Genomic DNA, 20,160 nt, shown 5'->3' with positions numbered 1-20,160 from the left:
AGGGAGGGGGGCTATGATACAAAGGTGGGCATCTTAAAACCACTCAAATTTTACTTCTTTTGGCAATGCTTAAAGTCAAGCTTAGGTTTTGTTACTAGATTACAATGAAGGTCTACTATATTAGTGGCTAGAATAACGAAGAATAAATCTATCCCCATAACCTGAAACACCAGTACAGATATATGTGACACTGACCAACAAGGGGCAAATAGATGCTATTTTAAGAAATAATATTTGGGGATCCAAGATGGCGGTGGAGTAGGTGGAAGGTACACTCACTTTCTCCCAGGACCAAATTGGGATTACAAACTAAATTATGGAGCGATCAACCTGAATAACCAACTGAAGACGAGCAGAAGAGAAGTCTCATAACCAAGGATTCCCAGAGGAAGCCACATTGAGGCTGGTAGGAAGGGCGGAGACACGAAAAGGGCTGGCCCCACTTCCATGGGCAGCAGCTGAGATTTTGGAGGCTTATCTCAGCTGTGGGGGTTCCCCTGAGGAGTGTGGGGTCTCAACCCCACACCAGGCTCCCCAGCCCAGAGCACAGAGCCGGGAAGAGGCACTCACATAACATCTGGCTGTGAAAATCAGCAGGGATTCTGACCACTAGGGAGAGACAGGAGTCTCCTAGAAATCCACAAACTCCCTTAAAGGGCCAATACACAAAATCTCGTTCATAGCCACTCACCCTGGGCTCCAGTGGAGGGAAGGCGGAGTGGACTAGAGTCGTGTGAAGAGAAACTGGAGTTTGTAGTTCTGGGGAGAGAGGTTAAGGGACAACCCTCAGGGCCCCTGAGCTGAGTCGCCCACACTGTAGAGGCCATCTTTCTTGGGTGGAGCACTCCCCTCCTCATGCCATCAGCCTGGTGGAATGCAACAGCCCCACTCTCTGGTCTCCCTCCTGCATTAGCCTAATCCCCAAACCAGATAAAGACACTACAAAGAAAGAAAATTACAGGCCAATATCCCTGATGAACATAGATGCTAAAATTCTCAACAAAATAGTTGTGCAATAGATTCAGCAAGACATTAAAAAGATCATACACCATGATCAAGTGGGATTTATTCTGGGGTTGGTACATTACTGCAAATCTATAAACGTGATACACCACATAAACAAAATGAGGAATTAAAAAACACACACATAGTTATATAATAAATAGAGAAAAGGCATTTGATAAAATCCAGGACCCATTTATGATAAAAACTCTCAGCAAAGTGAAAATAAAGGAAACATACCTCAATGTGACAAAGGCCATATAGTCAACATTATACTCAATGGGCAAAAAACTACAAGCATTTCTCTTAAGATCCAGAAGAAGTTGGGAGATAAATGGTAATGGAAGGGGACTTGACTTGGGATAGTGAACACGCAATACAACATATAGATGCTGTATTATAGAATTGTATTCCTGAAACCTATATAATTTTTTCTTTTCCTTTTTTAAAATATGTTTTTTAAATTGATTTTTAGAGAGAGAAGAAGGGAGAGGGATAGAGAGATAGAAGCATTGATGAGAAACATCATCCATCAGCTGCCTCCTGTATGTCCCCTACTGGGGAACGAGCCTGCAACCCTGGGAATGTGCCCTAACTGGAATTGAACCGGTGACCTCTTTGCTCATGGGTCAATGCTCAACCACTGAGCAACACTGGCCAGGCCATATATAATTTTATTAGCCAATGTCACCACAATAAATTCACTAAATAAAAAAAATAAGAAATAAGAAAGAAAGAATATTTACCGAATCTAATTTTTTGATCATTTCTTCTGTAGTCATATCTTTTCCTGGAAGGAAGCGGATTCTGTTCTCACCCTCAGGATTTATAAACTGTTTCTCCAGGTCTTTTATTCTGTCTGTACACTGTGAAAACTATTAAAAAAAGAAACATTAATTTTAAAACTAACTCTCCTGCTTGTAAATCTTAAAATCACACAGCCAAGGGTTTTTTTAGCATCTTTGAGTAGGACTGACACAGACAAAAGTGGAAGACAGTTCTTAACACCCAATCAGCTGGAACTTGAGGTTAAGCAATGCTTCTGCTCACTTTGGTGCCATGAGCAGGATGTCGGTAATTGACCTTGCAAAGAAGGCAGTGACTTCTGAGTCATCAAAGAAAAAGCTGATTTTACCCAGTCCTTTGTGACTTCCCATTTCATGTTATACTCATGGGAAGCTGTGTGGTTGCAGAGCTCAGACTATACAGACTTGACATCTTCATTGAAAGTTGTTACAGAGGCAAGCTGGACAACATACAGGGTATGGGACATAATAGACTCCAGTTTAAAACCCTTTGCTGGCAATAGCTTAATGGCTTTCCACAGGAGAATGAAGTTCTTCATTACTAGGTCAGTACAATGTACAGTCTATGAGAAACAGACTGAACTATTTAAATACTTTTTGCTAAATACCTAATATAATGTCTTATATATCAACTGTATTTGTTGAATTAATGAGACCTTGGAGGTAGATGAAGAAATATGGCCACTCCCAAGTGGAAGTGGCAGCCACACTGAGCTTTTGTTTTATAGGGAGATGTGGAGCATGGTGAAAACCAAGAGTCAGCATTTTTAGCTTTTCTACTGAAAACCTGCATAATTTCAGGGAAACCATTTTTCTTCTCTAAGCCAGTTTCTTCAACTGTCAAATTGGAAGATAAGGCTTAATCTAATGGTGTTGACCTAGTAAATGAGATAATATATTTAAGGAACTTTATGTGTCCAAGATGATATGGATAGAGTTTAAAATTTTTAATTTATGCTCCTGACAAAAAATAATTTTAAAGGGTGACATAAATAATTTGATTTTTTCTTTTTCTTCCCCTCTCCACACTTCTTAATTGCCATCAATATGGAATTTTAAAGTATACACCCATATGTAAATAAGCATTTGCTCAGCACAATATTTCCTTCTCTTAACTAGGAAATTAAATAGGAAGCAAAAATATGGTGCTTGCTTATCCAGTGGTGCCTTGATTGATCTTATTTCCCCATGGGCCATTGAGGAAAAATTTTCTTTTTCTATATAAAATGGTGTTCTTGTATCCTACTGTAGTTCATGTGATTTCCAAGATCCCTAAAAAGGACCTCTGATTGCAAACATCCAGGAATATATGACTCATGATTATTCTTGGATTAAACTGTGGAATAATTAAAAACTATTTCAAACAGCTGAAAAAATGCAAACCTTAAGAGAATTCCAAAAATGGGAAGACTTTGAAAAACAACAACACAGCAGCTTTATCAAATAACAGGCTATGGCAGGGATCCGGCACTGTCAGGCAGGGTACAAAATGGCTTGCCTGAAGCTCAAACTTTCACACACAGTCCTTCAAAGGGCCCACGTAGTCAGTGCTGAGTAGTCAATTAAATAATTAAGTGGCGTGTGGAGACTAATGGGAAACTTTCTATTCAACAGTTCTTAAGCTTGTTAGAACCAACTCTGGTAGAACAGGTAGCTGGTATAACACAAATCCACATGTCTCAATTCATCCGCAGTCAGAATGGTAAAGTCTCCCAGTAGGCAGGGCATACTATCACTCAATGCATAATATTCCCTCTCGGGTAATCTGAATTCATAGTTCACACTGGATAAGTGCTTTCATATAATGAAATGCCAAGTATGTATGTTTTAAGAACAACTCATTTTAGCCATTGAATAGAATTGTTGATTTGCAATGAACAGAGTTAAAATGCTTACATAATGGAGAGTGAATTTTTCTGTTGTGGGCCTTATTGAATTTAGTTCCTTTGTCCTGCTGGGCATTTTGACAGTTTAGTATGGGCAAAGATGGCCCTGAAACTGTATTTGGGGAAAGAGCTAGAGAGAGCCACGTGATTCTGTAAAATGGAGTGAGACCAGTATGAAGTGCCTGGGGGACCACCTGGATGGTGAGGCTGTGGAGGGCAGATGGGGGATGAAAGATGGAAAGACAAGACAGTGAAATGGAGCTAGAGTAGGGTGCTACATGGGATAATGCAGGCGGGGACCGCTCCCAGGGATAGAGTGGCCCTACGGAGCTCGGAAGGGCATGGCTACCTGATACTTAACTTGAAAATTCTTTGCATTTCTGTGCCGTGCCCTCTCACACTGTTGCCCCAAATTTTCAAGAAAGTCAGTTCACAGACAAAGGCCTTGCATGAATGGTCCTTAGTGTAGGTGCAGGCTGCAGATGCTGGCCGAGTCTGTGCTGGACGGTGCAGAGGGGGACCAGGCACTGTGTGAGGAGGGGATCTGTGAATCCCCTTGATGTGATTTAATTAAAAAGCAGGACCCCAAACTGTGTTTACAACACAAGCTAGTAAAAACCTTTCACTTGTAAAGTAAAATACTAGAAGGATCTCTTCCAGATTTTTGATCATTTTAATAGTGGTTATATATATTGGGGATAAAATTTTATTTTCTTCTTTAAAAACTTTGTATTTTTTAAACACTTGATTAACGTGTCTTAATTTTATAATCAGAAAAAAACATCTGAAAGCCACCTGACATTTTGGAAAACTTGTTATAGCTTAAAATTTGTTCCTACACTGAGTCAATGGAAAAAAGTTCAAGCCACAATTTTCTTTAATTTTTTCTTATATTTTCATAAAAAATTGCGATTATTACATGTGAAGAAAGCAGCTTTCTTTCCTGTCTTTCTATGGCTACTTCATGTTTAATTTTGTGGGCTTTATTACACTTTTTAAAAGGCCATGTCAGAGGCCAGGTTATTAAATTACAGGGACACTACAGGGGTTCACAAGGAGTCGAATTAAATGTGACGGCCAATTAAGAAAGAACAACAATCTCAGCTCCAGAGGGCAAGAGTACTAAAAATCAGAGAGCTAGGTCTTTCCAGCAAGCATCAAAAGCATCGTTATGCTGGTGGAAGTGAAATTACGTAAGTTTGAGCTGTGAGAAAGCTGAGCTAGAGTTGAGATTTGGGAGGGTGTGTATTCCCAGAAAGGCAGAAAATGCTTCATGGGGAAAAGACCTCTGGAGCGTGGCCCTGCAGCAGTGTTCCACATAACCCTTGGGTTCTCACAGGTTCCAGGAGTAGCATGGTTCGGTTTACATGTAAGAACATAACAACCTACACACCAGTAATGGAGGGGGAAAGGCAAATGGTCCCAGGCAGTGTCTCAGGAGCTCGTGCCCACCTGAATCTGGAGGACAGCTACGTCGGCATCCAGGGCCTTCTTGACCGGCACCAGTTTCTGGGTCACATAGATCTGTCTTTGCTTCTCAGCAATCTTCAGTTTCAGGAATCGGATTTTTTCATCCAAGACATGTATTTCAATTTCCGCATTGAGTTTCATCTTCTCTTGGATGTTTATTTTTTCATAGAAGATGCACACTTCTTCTTCCCGCTCTATCAGCTGAACGCCACTATGGTCAAATGGAGGGGCAGAGGTTAAGAGGATGTTGAGGCCACAGTTTTACTAGCTATTGTGGTTTCCTCTGGATTTGGGTGTGCAGAATGCACCTCAGCATTGCGTAATTCTAGAAGACAAACGATATTTACCAGTGGCTTTCTAGGTAAACTCTACACTTGGAATTTGGGGAGATTGGAAAGGGATGGTTGTTGAGCCTCTTGACTCTGAGCTGACCATGCGGTTGGCTGGCACAGAACCTCTGCAAGTCCCCAAGGTTTCCTGGGGTGGGAGAGAATGTCGTTCCCCATGCACGAACAAAGTGACCCCGCAGTCTGATTTTCTGCAGATCCTTTCCTTGGACCAGGCTTGCCAACCAAGTTCTGGCCAGATGCGCTCGGGCAGAGGGCCAGGGAATGTATTTCTGCAGTGATTCTGCTCTATGTAACGTGCCAAGCCCATTAGGTCCTTTTAAAGTCGACTATTTCCGATGCAGATTTCCTAATGAACAGGCAAATTCCGTCATTTATAATAATGCCAGGAAAAAGACCCCTCCTTGTGAGGAGAATCTGGGGAAGAAACAGAGTAAGAAATTTCTAATTTCAGCCCCACGGATCTGACCAGGGCCTGGGAGTACACTGCCTAAATGCCTTGGTTTGTGCCAGGAGTCAAGTAAGAAGGTTCCCCCATCCCCCAGAGAACACACCAGCCAACCCTTTGAAAAATGGTATTCTTCACCACCCTCAAGTTCTTCCCACACACTGCATATCCATTTCCCCAGAGTTTATCTTTAAGTGCTTCTCTCTCGCTGTTCTCCTCAAAACATGTGTGTATGTAGTTGTATTTGACTAATCTTAGCTCTATATTTTGTCTCATTTGACAATTTTTGGTTCTTCTCATGATCTCAGTCCTCTTTAAAATAGAAAGCAGGAGCAATGTTTGACCATCCTTTTGTACTGTCAGGGTCCAGCACTTACACAGAACACAACCAAGGGTTGATGAAAAACACTCTGATACCAGATGCACTTACTATAAGGCTCTACAGTCTCACATGCCAGATTTCTCAAAGCACAAGAAACTTGGGAAAACTGCTAAAGTAGTAATTGAGTAATGATACCATTGTGGCCTGGAAGAAGCGATGCTACTCCTAAAGTTCTTACTTGCTGAGAAAACGAACTGGGAGAAAGGCTGAATAAATATCATACTATGAACAGGCCTGTCACAAAAGTGGATACACGATCCAAAGACTTATTTATGTCCATTGTCTGTAATAATTTGATGGTATCAGAGGCATCCTGAAAGGTAATCTGGGAAAGGACTTTTATCTTCAAGTAAGCAGCTCCCCAAACTCAACGGTCACTTGTTTTTCTTACAAGTTCTTTCTTTCTTTCTTTCTTTCTCTTTCTTTCTTTCTTTCTTTCTTTCTTTTCTTTCTCTCTCTCTTTCTCTCTCTCTCTTTCTTTCTTTCTTTCTTGCTTTCTTTCTTTCTTTCTTTCTTCCTTCCTTCCTTCCTTCCTTCCTTCCTTCCTTCCTTCCTTCCTTCCTTCTTTCCTTCCTCCTTTCCTTCCCCTTCCCCTTCCCTTCCCTTCCTTCCTTCTTTAAATTTTTATTTATGAGAGAGAGAGAGAGAGAGAGAGAGAGAGAGAGAGAGAGAGATGAGGGACACAACAATTTTGTTCCACTTATTTATGCATTCATTGGTTGATTCTTGTATGCGCCCTGACCAGGATTGAACCTGCAACCTTGGCGTCAGATGTTCTAACCAACTTAGCTACCCATCCAGGGCCAGAGTTTCTTATTTTCAGGCAAAACATGAAGCTACCCCTCCCCTCCAAAACTAATAAAACCTGAACACCAAATGTCCCTCACTACCCACTGTCACGTGTAGATAGGAAAAGGGGAAACATTTCTAAGTAGGATCTCTGGGTGCTTTGTTCTCACAGTAGGTTCCTGATTTTTACCTTTCATTTCGAGACTGAACAGCTCGTTCATATTTCTTGCGAAGCTTCACCATCTCCTCTTCAATCATTGTGATCATATGGGCGAGTCTGTCAATGTTATTTAAATGGACTTCCTTCTTCTCTTTCATTTCTTGAAGTTTTACTACAATTTTGCATACATCGTTTTGCATGCTTTCTCTGATGGTAACATTGTTGGCATGCTTCAGCATGGAATTTTGTAGTTTTCTTTAAAAATAATGGGAAATAGATAAGATTATAATTTTCTTTAGTTTCTTTAAAAACAATGAAAACTTCAAAACACAAACTGTATCAAAATAGCTCTTGATTTAATACATCCCTTGCAATGACAATAGTAATAATGATATTCATCAAACGATACTCTCCAGGAATTTCTGTATGCTTTTCAGATCTCCATCTGGATTAGGACATCTTTCTTTTGTGCCACAGACTCTCCTATACCCTCCCCCCACTTTATCAAAGCAAGAGACTACAGTGATTCATTTACTGCTCGGCTGTTCCCAGAAGACTGTGCTCTTTTTTTTTTTAAAAGGACCACTTTTTAAAAAATATATATTTTATTGACTTTTTTACAGGGAGGAAGGGAGAAGGATAGAGAGCCAGAAACATCGATGAGAGAGAAATATCGATCAGCTGCTTCCTGCACACCTCCTACTGGGGATGTGCCCGCAACCAAGGTACATGTCCTTGACCGGAATTGAACCTGGGACCTTTCAGTCTGCAGGCCGACGCTCTATCCACTGAGCCAAACCAGTTAGGGCAAACTGTTCTTTTAGGGCAGAGAGGGTTATAGCTGATAATGTCCAATGGACCTAAGGTAGTCTCTGACTCCATAAAGCAGCGGTTCTCAACCTGTGGGTCGCGACCCCTTTGGGGGTCGAACGACCCTTTGACAGGGGTCGCCTAAGACCATCAGAAAACACATATATAATTACATACTGTTTTTGTGATTAATCACTATGCTTTAATTATGTTCAATTTGTAACAATGAAAATACATCCTGCATATCAGATATTTACATTACGATTCATAACAGTAGCAACATTGCAGTTATGAAGTAGCAACGAAAATAATTTTATGGTTGGGGGTCACCACAACATGAGGAACTGTATTAAAGGGTTGTGGCATTAGGAAGGTTGAGAACCACTGCCATAAAGCATCACAATAAATGCTGGATGAATGCATGGCTTCTATAAATGATACATTATCTTTATGTAGGATTAGAACCTGATTAAGAAATTAGGTTTTCCTTTTCATACAAATCCCTTACCCCCTCCACCCCCACCCCATCCACTATCCATACACATGGGCCCATTTTGTAACATCTTCATAAAAGCAAACTGGACAATAACGGTCACCAGAAAAATTTCAGGTTATATAGACTCAGTAGATCAGGAACTAAACACAAGTGAGAGAGTCAAACAGATCTTGGCACATGGTAAGTAATACAGTTTATAAAACACCATTTGGCAGACATTTTTTAGTATTTTTACATGGTTTAACTCATTTAATAATAAAAAGTCCTATGAAATAAGGACATTTTTTTAAAATGGTTAAAAAAAAGTGAGCCCAGAGAGGTAAGGGATTTTGCCCAAGATCACACAGCTAGTAAGTGTCAGGGCTGCGATTTGAATCTAGAACAGAGGTTCTCAACCTTGGCTGCACATTAGAATCACCTGGGAATCTTTTAAAAATCCTGATTTCTGGGCCTCATCCTCCGGAAATTCTGTTTCTTTGTTATGGGGTGAGACCACATTAGTAACAAAGAAACAGAATTTCTGGAGGATGAGGCCCAGAAATCAGGATTTTTAAAAGATTCCCAGGTGATTCTAATGTGCAGCCAAGGTTGAGAACCACTGATCTAGAAAGCCACCTCTCTTAACCACAATACTGCCTCTTACAAGCCCATTACGCTTCAAATCTACAACCAGGGAATGCTGGTTAATAAACATTTGATTGCCTTCCAACATTAAATGCAAATGATCAAATTGGTGCTTTTTTTTTCTAATTGGATAAATGAAAACAAACATAGTAAGCATAGTTATATACTACAGTTTTTCGTTCACTTAAAAAATAGATGGCTTGCAAGCAGTAGAAGCATTAGGAATCACATTCAGATGCTTTGATTATCATCTGTAAATCAAGGTGTTTGAGGAAGGGCTTTTCTAGCTTCGTAAAATACTATCATTTTCTATTTTATTATCTCCAGAGTATTTTAGAGGTCAGTAAATCAGAAGACTTTGAAAGGATAATAGTTATTATAACACTTACCTTTCTTGAGAAACTGCACTATTTCTTAAAATTTCCAGTTCATTTAATGACATTTTATGCCTTTCTTTTATTTCAGTCACTTGCTGGTGAGCTTTGTGAAGTAAGTTAATAAATTTGTTTCTTTCATTTCGAATAGTGTCATATAATTGAGCAAACTCTTTGAGTCTGTGAAAATACCAGTGTTTTTGAAACTTGTGAAATTAGGATGTTCCCCCTCCCCGCACCTAACTAGATAATCATCATGTATTTCTTTTACCTCCGTTGAATTTCACGCGTTTTCTTCTTGTGTATCCTGATGTCAATATCCTTTGCTCTGATCTCCTTCATAATGTTGACATATTTTTGCTGAAATAGAAAAATTATGTGTGAAATAGTAATAAGAATAAAGCCCACCACCAACAACGTATGAATACTCCCAGCCTCAACCCATCTCATTCCTATCCATTATGAAAAATTCTTTGTGCAGATTCAGTGAGATCTGAAAATTGCCTAATCAGCTGAACTAAATCACACTAGCTAGGACAAAGGGTTAATCAAGGAAGCGAATGAATAAGAGAGGAGGAAAAGGAAGAGGCTGTACAGGATGAGTTTGAGGAAAAGTTTGGGGAACGTTTGAGGGAGCCGAAAAGTGGGCTAGGTGAGTGGGGAATTTATGGAATGTAGATGAGGGAAGGGGATTTGTAGTAAGCTTTGATAAATGTTACTGATTGAATCCTCTGTGGTATTTTGTCAAAGACAAGTCATGATTTTAAAGCACGATTCCACTTGTACATTGAGTGTGTTGTCCTACACGATAAAGCACCATAAGGAGATGTTACAAATTACGCATAAATATTTTAAGTCAGCACTTATAGTTCTAAAACCCTAAAAATATACCAAGTTTAATAGACTAGTTATGTTCTTCAAATATAAAGAGACTGGATCCTTCATCTAGAGCAGTGGTTCTCAACCTTCTGGCCCTTTAAATACAGTTCCTCATGTTGTGACCCAACCATAAAATTATTTTCGTTGCTACTTCATAACTGTAATGTTGCTACTGTTATGAATCATAATGTAAATATCTGATATGCAGGATGGTCTTAGGCGACCCCTGTGAAAGGGTCGTTCGACCCCCAAAGGGGTCGCGACCCACAGGTTGAGAACCGCTGATCTAGAGTAAGAAACACATCTAAAGATGAAGTATTTGCTGATAGAAACCTGAGGAATTAGTTTCTGTTGGTTTTCATTTGAGGACTGTGAAAGCAAAACCCATTTGGCATGAGTGGTTAAAAAGAAATTAGACATCAGAGCCAAGATTGACATGTAGCAATGTAATGTTGTTCTAAGTGAGAATAGGATTCAGGAAGAGACTAATATTATTTAAGTAACTCTATGTATGAAGAATTATACAAATATAAAAATTTAGTATCATCAACTCCATCTTGGGGATAATAGCAACATCGTTTTTCTCCTTCACCCTTTGTCTTTTTGGGAGGATGTAGATGACACAAAATAAAATGCTGAAATTGACTGTTGTCTTATCAAACCTATAGTTTATTAAGGCTAATGTTTAACAGACCAATTCCCAATTCTAAGAATACTTAAAGAAAACAATATCTTTCCTTTCTTGATTTCCCTATTTCAAGAGAAAGAACTGTGTGCTTTTATAAGAGTGAGCTCATTTAATAATGAAGTTTGGTTTGATACATAGCCTATGTATCAATTTTTTAAATATCTTTTTATTGCTTTCAGAGAGGTAGTGAGAGAGAGAGAGAGAAAGAAGAGAGAGAGAGAGAGAGAGAGAGAGAGAGAGAGAGAAACATTAATGATGAGAGAGAATCATTGATCTGCTGCCTCCCACACACCCTCCACCGGGGATAAAGCACGAAACCCAGGCATGTGCCCTGATCAGGAATTGAACCATGACCTCCTGGCTCACAGGTTGACGCTCAACCACTGAGCCACGCCGGTTGGGCTCAATTTTTGAGATTAATTTAAAAATTATCTAATTCGTAAAACAGGTCACTGTCCCTTGCAACAACTATCCCCTTGCTCTCTCCTTTCCTTGTTTTGCTTTTGCTCGTCCTCCCCTCAGCCACCCTGTTCTCTCAAGCTGCCTTCTTTCCTTCACCCCCCCCCCCCCCCCCCCCCCCGCTGCTGCCTTGCCTTTCTTTATTCTATGGAATCCAGCTAGCCTATGAACTTTACTGGGCCAACCATGCTGAACTTGTTGTAGTTTCTCAAATGTTCTAAGGTGGAAAAAATAAACAGATAAAGGGGAATCTGAAGAGTTTGCTGTGGATTGTGTGGTGATCTTTTCCTCAGTCTTCTTTGCAAAAACTTCATTTAACCTCATTGTATACTATGCTTTGATGTGAGTTCTTTCTTGGGAATAAGAAGAAAGGCTACTCTGTGCAAATACTTGCTCAGAATTAGAACAAAGGTTGCCCTTAGAAATGGCCAACATCTGGGCCACATGGTAAATTCAGGTTTTCCAGTTTAGTGGTATGTCATATCATATTCATTTTTTAACAGGGAACCTCTGGACATAATCCTCAAGTGGAATAAGTGGTTCTAATATTAGCCGGCATGACAGGAGGGTTGTTTTTGCCATTGATTTTATTGTTGTTTTGGTTTGGGGATGTTGCACTGGGTCAGCTCTGGTACTTTGCTGGGAGCCCAGGAATGTCACCAAGTGGCACTGGGTGAAGCAGTAAGTAAGGGTTTAAATGATGATGGCTTGATGAACTTGGGAGGGAGAATGGTCTAATGCTACCGCTCTTGAGTCATTCCCAGGCAAATCACAGTTGGCTGTGAGATGTCTGTGGCCTGTGCGGCTGTCCGCCGTGTCCACCATGTTATTCTTACGGACTTGTCATCTGTTCAAATCCTCTGCTCCTTTGGTTGATGTAGCTCTTTCTTTCTATAGATTGTTGACTCCTGCTAATTGGATCCTGGGACTATTACTTTGGGAAGCTGTATCATCACTGGAATTTGGAGACTTTACAATTACAGTTTTCTAATGAACACTGTGTTCAAACGAGGCTAACCTGAACTCTTGTAGTGATTTATGGATGGCTGCAAAAATGCAGTTACCTGAATTTTCTGGAAATCCTTGGATTTTTGCTCTTTCTCTTCAATTTTGACTTGAGTCATACGGATAAGGCTAAATACCAGCTCTTGCATGTTTTCTTGATCCTTTAAAAGCTTGTTTTCTTCTGCAAGTTGCTGTTCTACTAACTTAGACTCAGCTTCTGATAGAATTTTCTTTTGAAAAACACAAGATATTATGATTTATTTCTTTGAAAGAACACATTAAGGCCATTATCTTAGACTATTTTTAAACTCCTATGTAGAATTTCTTTTATTAAAACATAAAACAAAGTAATTCTACTGCCTTAGCTCCAAGTATTTTTGATCTTTAAAAGAATGAGAAAATATGATAACATATTTAATAGGGCAGAACTTTTTCTTACTCAAACTGTATTTTAAAGTAAATTTAAGAAAAAGAAGAGACATAAAAGCATATTTAAAAATACTTTGGCAGTGGCTTTAATAAATAAAATTTGAAAAATTTAAATTAAACATTGGTGAAATAAAGCATTTATTTTTGTTTTTAATATAATCAATAGCTTCTATTTTAAAATATCATGAATTTGTATAATTTTTGCTGCTTCAAGTACATCCTCCCCTCCCACCCTTGCATTGTAGGTTTAGAGTGGACACAGGTTAGGTAGGATCATACTCTCTTTACTGACTCTGTTATTGACGAGGTTTTGTGGAGGACTGTTAAAAACCCAACTTCATATTAACCATTCTTAGATAGAAGCTTAAATGAGAGATGATATGAACCTGTTGGACCAAATTCCTTTTAGCTACTTCAACTTCTTTGTGGAGTTCTCTCCTCCTCTCAGCAATAGAATCATCTTTAGGGATAGCTTCAATCTGGAAGTCAAAATTTAAAACAGACATTTATACAAGAATGAAATATTTAAGGTCATGTAGTGAACTGATCATGTACCTTTTGAAAATGGTGTGGAAATGATGATTCTGAATCATATAGGAACACTTATTTTGCTGAATATTCTTTATGAAGTCTTTGAATATTCTCATTGAAGTCATTGAGATTAATTTAAAAATTATCTAATTCATAAAGCAGGTCACTGTCCCTTAAACTAAAATATAAAGACCTGAAAAAAATCTATAATTCCCTAGCTGCAAATATATTATTTCTCACTCGATTGGGAATAAAATGTCTTAATAATAATAGCTGCTAACATTTATAAAGCATTAACTATGTGTCAGGGAAAGTTCTAAATGCTTGTATGTATGGTCTTATTTAATCCTCACAATAACTCCATGAGGTAGGTAATATTATCTCCAATCATACAGATGAGGAGAATGAGGAACGAAGACATTTAGGCAACTTGCCTCAATGGTACAGGTTCAAACCCAGGCAGTTAGACTAAGAACCCATGATTGTAATATTGTAGTATGTTACTGCCTCTCTAACTCATCACTCAGCACTTCAGAAACATGTATATTCTAATGATATTATGCTTGTAAAGTGTGAATTTGAATCCTATAGATTAAAGAAAAATGGAACTATTTATTAAAAACAGTGAGAGTAGTTGGCTACTTTTATGTGTTGTTTTGATGAGCAGATGGAAACTTCTTACACAAAAGAAAATCCTCTTAACTTTCTTATTTGTTCCAGAAATTCCCCCATTACCTTTCTATTGTATCAGCTTGTGCTTGTGTCCCCTGTTAAAGTACTTTGAGGAGAAGGCAACATCTCATTCCGTCAGTCTTTGCTGCCTTATTGGGAATGAACTTGCCAGATTCTTTATGATGGAGAACAGAGAAGAGAGGAATAAGACACATGGCAGCTGCTGGGAAATGCCCACCAAGGGTACAGGAAGGGCCAACGTGGGGGGCTGACGGCATTCTTGACTAGGCTTGGACCTTTATACTAAAAGCACATGACTCCAATCTAATGTGGTTTATCTTCTACTGTGAAAGCACATCATTCTAGGCACCAAGGTAGGATATTGGCTAAAACTTGTCCCAAGAAGGGAAGATCATACTGTTTAGTGATTTAAAGGTCATTTAACAGGATCTTTCTGAGATTCATGCTACTCTTTAAACGAGCTCAAGGGTGTCTTTAGAGGCCCCGACATCCATGAACCTGTGCATCTTCAGTAGCACCTTCTCTACCTTCAGATGCCCAAGGATGTCCTGCCTTCCAGGGCCTCTCCTATCACGGACAGCTAGCTGTTGAGAAGCACACACTGGACTTAGGGAGATAAGACATAGTCTTGTGAAGTCCATATAACAATAGACAGAATGTGTAGTCTTGGCAGCTAATGGCTATAGCAGGTCCAAAGGGACAGCCCAGCATGGACTTGAATAATCAGGGGGATCATGCAGAGGTTAAGAAATCAGCACGGAAGAGTTTGGTTTCTCCTGCTGGAAAGTGGAGTGAATTCTTCTGGGATGGAGGAAGCCCAGCAGGCATCCTGGTGGCCGCCTGATTTTCTGCCACAGGTGCCCAAGAGTGGCCTGCTCCAAATGCTTTGCTTCCAGGCGTGGGCAAATCTGTACATGCACGATACCTGGGACCAGGGATGCTTAGAAGGTTTCTGTCGACAATATGATGAGAGCACACTCACCAACTACTCTATGCCAACTAAAGGCTGTCGACTAATTCTCCTAATTTCGGGTTTCAGACATTTAGTAATTTCCAATGTTTTGAATGACAATTAATACTGCAGTAAAATGTATTCATTTTTGAACCTGGGCGAGCTGCTTCCCAGACACCTTTCTCAATTCTCCATAAACACAATCCCCCAGTGTCAGGCAGGAATTAAGTGTTTGTGCTTTGTGAAAGAGGTAACAAGGTAAGCCATTGGCAGCAGAGCCTGCTGGTTGCCCAGACAACATCATCCACCCTCCACTTTGACCTTGCTAACGGAACCCCTGTTTTGTTCAATGCTGCGATGTATCCAGGCATCCTCAGACTCCTTTGCAGCACAGGCCAATGGAGTGCAAGTGCAAGCCTGCTGGACGGGGCTCCTGGGAGGGTCAGTTGCCACACACCTTTTGCTCTCTGCCCTTCCCCACCTCAGGATGACCTTATGTCTGAAGGTGAAATGGCCATCTTGCAAGCTTGGAGAAAACATGTGCATGTTAAGGATGACACACGAAGAAGCTAAGAGGATCCTGGACTATGAAATTACCTGCTGTGCCTACCTCTGATTATCCAATAAGTTTATTGTGTGAATAAAACAACCCTCCATGTAGGTAAGCCACTGTAATTGAGTGTCTATTACTCCTTGCAGCCAAATTGCAACCCTAATTGATTCTAGTTATGTTTCCAGCTATGTTATCATTCTGGCGTGATGAGATATGTAGCATTACATCCGAGCTCCAAATTGCATGTATCAGCAGGTTTGGTAAGCTTATTTCAGTTCTTTGTTTTTATGGAGTAGCATTTCATACTTAGAAAAAAAAGTGTTTATTATAACCACTAAGAAATATGTAAAGTAAGAAATTAAACATCTCTGCTTCCCACCTCTACTTCAAATGCTATTCCCCAGGAGTCACTGTTCATAGTCTGGAGTCTGTTCTTCCAGACATTTTCAATGCACGAACAGATATCAGTAACTTTTATAACTGTGAAGAAACTAGACATTATTCTGCTGCTGTAAACATCCCAGCTTCTTGATGTCAGGGAACATCAGTTTCTTTAAGGCTTTGATATTTTCCTGAAATATTTCAAATGTTCATGAGGTTTGTGGCTTGAATTTCTGGGACAGTCTCTACGATCAAAGGCCATGGGAGAATCAAACAGCTGTCTCTAGGGGAAAACAAATTCTGAAAAATAGCCGGAGCCCTTCACACTTACCTTTTATCTCTTTCCTTTGTGGATTGTTTGCAAGTCTGAATGTTCATTCAGGATGGGAGTGACTGACCTGACCCACTCCTGTTTTCAAGAACTTCCGACCCACCGTGCGACTGTGGCCGGGACAACTATGAGGCCAAGGCAAAGAGGCAGCTGGTCTCTCACTGAAACTTTACTAGAAACTTCCTTCCTTCCTTCCCTCCTTCTTCCTTCCTTCCTTCCTTCCTTCCTTCCTTCCTTCCTTCCTTCCTTCCTTCTTTCCTTCCTTCTTTCCTTCCTCTCTCTCTCTCTCTCTCTCTCTCTCTCTCTTTCTTTCTTTCTTTCTTTCTTTCTTTCTTTCTTTCTTTCTTTCTTTCTTTCTTCACAAACACAATTATTTAAGACCTTTATTAACAGGTGCTTACAGTTTGTTGACTTTTAAAAACTCAACTTGTAATCTTTTATTACAAATTAAAAATGAGGTTCTTAAAAATCTCAACTTGACCAGATAGGAAACAATTTTAAAAACTTTAAAGGTGTATTGAGAAAAAAACCAGCCTTTAAAAAAAATAAACGTTTGTCATTTCCAAAAAGAGATGTCTTTAGATAAAAATAATAAAAACCTCATGCTGCATAGATAATGCAGATAGTTCTAGTTATCTGGTCAACGGGCAAAACTCGAGCGCTTACAGTCTTCAGCTTCAATCTTTTGTTCATTTCTTATTACTGGAATTTTGTATTCATTTCTTCTTTTAAAAACATTTTCAAAAAATATATTTATATTGATGTCAGAGAGGAAGGGAGAGGGAAAGAGAGATAGAAACATCAGTGATGAGAGAGAATGATTGATCGGCTGCCTCCTGCATGGCATACCCTTCCTGAGCCCCACCGCTCCCACTGGGGATTGAGCTGCAACATGGGCATGTGCCCTGACAGGGAATCAAACCTCGACCTCCAGGTTCATAGGTCGACACTCAACTACTGAGCAACACTGGCCCAGCTAATTTCTTCTTGTTGGATGACTAAGCCAGGTGATGGTAGAGATAGTAAAATTAGTAATTTTCTTAAAATCAATGATGGAAGAGGATTTTAATACATTTTAATTTGTTAGTTTTATAGCCTATGAATGCTATATTGTGAACTTAATAGCTAGAAGTGCCCTAATACAATTGTTATCCTATTACTGTATAAATAAATCTTACTTATGGCTATTTGGTCAATAAACAAGGATTGTTTTATCAATACAAGCAACACTTGCTGGTTTTAGGAGCCTCCTGCTCATCATAGTTAGGTTTCCATCAATACTTGGAACAAATATTATACCTGCCATTTATGAGTCAAATTTCACTATGACTAAGATGGAGTGCCACAAGGGTAGACTTTGGGATAAAACAGAGAAGCTTATAGTAAACCAATGTTTCCAACAAGAATAACTTGAAAAATTTGGGTTAAAATATATCTTTGAAGGCATAAGAATTGCAAAGGTAGTAGAGTTAAAGTCTTCAAAGGTTCTAGCATTGTTTGGGACAAAGTAAAATTATTAGTTTATACTGAACTCTAATAAGTCAAGGACGCATGTAGTAATCTTGGTCCTTCCCTGTAATGACTGGATGGCCCAACTGCTTCCCCTGGTCAGGCTGACGCCAGATCCAAACAAGACATTTCTCTGATCTTGGGATAGCAAATAGAGATTGAAAAACATTATAGGACTAAAGGCTCTATCATCAGTTTAATGCATTTTAACATGATCTTTTCTCTGTTCTTTTTCTTTTCCTATTGATAGCAAAAACAACTTCTTACAATATTTTTTTTTTACTTAAAAAAAGACAACACTGAGCTTGAAAGTCCAACAGTGGTGTACAGCACCCACCTCTACTAGCAGCCTCTGATGCAGGGCTTGGGTTTGAGTGAGGGCGTCCCAGGACACTTTCAAGAGTAGCTCCATTTTTTTCAAATTTCGAACATCTCGTTCTTTCTCTCTTTGCTTCCGAGAAAGTTCATCGTGGTAGTTCTGTTTGTCGATGAGACAGTTTCGTAAATTGAGATCCAAGATCCCTCTGTTCCAGGTAAAGAGACAAATGAAAGTGATTAGTCATCAGCTGCCCTTGGGGGTTTTAAAGACAAACATGATCAGCTTGTACATACAGAACTCTCCTCATGTTAGAATCAAGTTGTAAATAATGCCCAAAGCAACTTTGTTTGCAAGCTGGTATCAATTAACACCACAGTCTTATAAAAACCCGAGATGGAATAGTAGGTTGGCAGACAATTTCCCTGCAATTATACTTAAAATTAGAAGTATCACTCTCGGGAAATCACATCACTAAATTGCTCCCATTAGGAAAAAGTCATAATTTCCTCAGAAATACCACTCATGTGTAGAAAAAACATCTCTCAACTATAGCACTCTCCAGTGATAGGGTTTTCCAGAGGCACATTTCAGAAACTTACAAAATACAATAGATTGTGTCCTTAAGATTTGGTCACAGGAAATTGAGGGCAATGAATAAAGGATGGAAAAAAATACTTCTAAAATGCTTTATTTAATAATATGTTTTATTAACAGTAAAATTTGATTTAATATTCTATAAAAATGTTTATTGAAAAGTTTTATAAAAACCAAATTTGTTTGAGATTATGTTTTGAACCCTCATACATAAATTGAAGAAAAATTTAGGTGACATATAACTAACCTTTCAGTTAGTGAAGTTGCTTCATTCTCTCTGGTTAATTCCAATAGCTTGACCAATTGGTTATATTCTCGTTCTTTGATTTCAAGTAAGGCTCGTTTGCCTTCAACTTCCTTTATTACATCCTCCTTCTCTTCCATTAGAGCATTAACTTTGGTTTCAACTTTCTTTAGGGAGTCATTTAGTTCTTTGAGTTCATGTTCCAAGATAATTTTTTTCTTTTCTATTTCTCTGTGAGGGATACATACATACATATACATGTATACCCACAGACACATACATACACATGGACACACATACATACTCACACATTTGCCTTATTTTGATCCTATGCTGTCTTTACCTATTTTTACTTCCTCACCAGGAAACAGAAGAGCTGCTCATAAATTCAGTGATTTCAGAAGTGGGGTGAAGACCATAGATGAGTGGGACTCAGACGGTATCTCCACTGAGTGCCACTGAAGGCAGGGATTTGTCCAGCCTTCTCACTTTTTCCCCAGACCCTGGGGTTCTACCCTCATCCTGCCCAGCCTCCCAGAACTAACCTGAATTTATCAACTTTGGTGCTGGGAGGGCTTGGCTTTGAGAACCATTACTAGAGCCTATTTTTTTCTCTTGTTTTGAGATCAGTCACCAGAGCAATCATATGATTTCTCCAGAATTTTTGTGTCTTCACTTATCTTTATCTTTTTAGTTCCTCGAAACCTTGAACATTTCCTCAGTGACTTCCGCTTACGAATCTGTACTGAATGTTGTATGTGTAGGGGTGGGGTGAGGCGGGGAGGTGTTACACAGGTGAATTTGTGGCAAATAGTTCCTATCATTTGGGCTTTAGGCTTCTGGCTGGCTGACATACTTCTGAACCATGAAATTCTACACAGTTTAAATAATTTATCCCTTGAATATCTCTTTAAAGTCAACTGGAGTTATCCATAAAGATATGATTTATAAGTTGGAAAGAGACTATTGTCCCCAAATTAAGACATAAAAGAGTATTAT

At 39.2% G+C, this 20,160-nt stretch overlaps 1 protein-coding gene across 1 annotated transcript in view; it reads right to left on the bottom strand.

Moving 5' to 3' along the window:
* CCDC146 (coiled-coil domain containing 146) overlaps nucleotides 1-20,160 on the bottom strand; it is a 114,358-nt gene that overhangs the window by 7,379 nt on the left and 86,819 nt on the right. The window contains exons 8-16 of the mRNA XM_005862907.2: nucleotides 19,165-19,392; nucleotides 18,342-18,528; nucleotides 13,441-13,533; nucleotides 12,685-12,855; nucleotides 9,866-9,954; nucleotides 9,610-9,774; nucleotides 7,321-7,545; nucleotides 5,147-5,375; nucleotides 1,749-1,877 (exon numbers count right to left, since the gene is read on the bottom strand). Coding sequence (XP_005862969.1) covers nucleotides 1,749-1,877; nucleotides 5,147-5,375; nucleotides 7,321-7,545; nucleotides 9,610-9,774; nucleotides 9,866-9,954; nucleotides 12,685-12,855; nucleotides 13,441-13,533; nucleotides 18,342-18,528; nucleotides 19,165-19,392 — 1,516 coding nt within the window. The remainder of the gene's footprint in view (nucleotides 1-1,748; nucleotides 1,878-5,146; nucleotides 5,376-7,320; nucleotides 7,546-9,609; nucleotides 9,775-9,865; nucleotides 9,955-12,684; nucleotides 12,856-13,440; nucleotides 13,534-18,341; nucleotides 18,529-19,164; nucleotides 19,393-20,160) is intronic.

Source organism: Myotis brandtii, unplaced genomic scaffold (assembly GCF_000412655.1).
Source record: "Myotis brandtii unplaced genomic scaffold, ASM41265v1 scaffold17, whole genome shotgun sequence".
NCBI lineage: Eukaryota > Metazoa > Chordata > Mammalia > Chiroptera > Vespertilionidae > Myotis > Myotis brandtii.
This window is presented reverse-complemented; position numbering and strand designations above follow the sequence as displayed.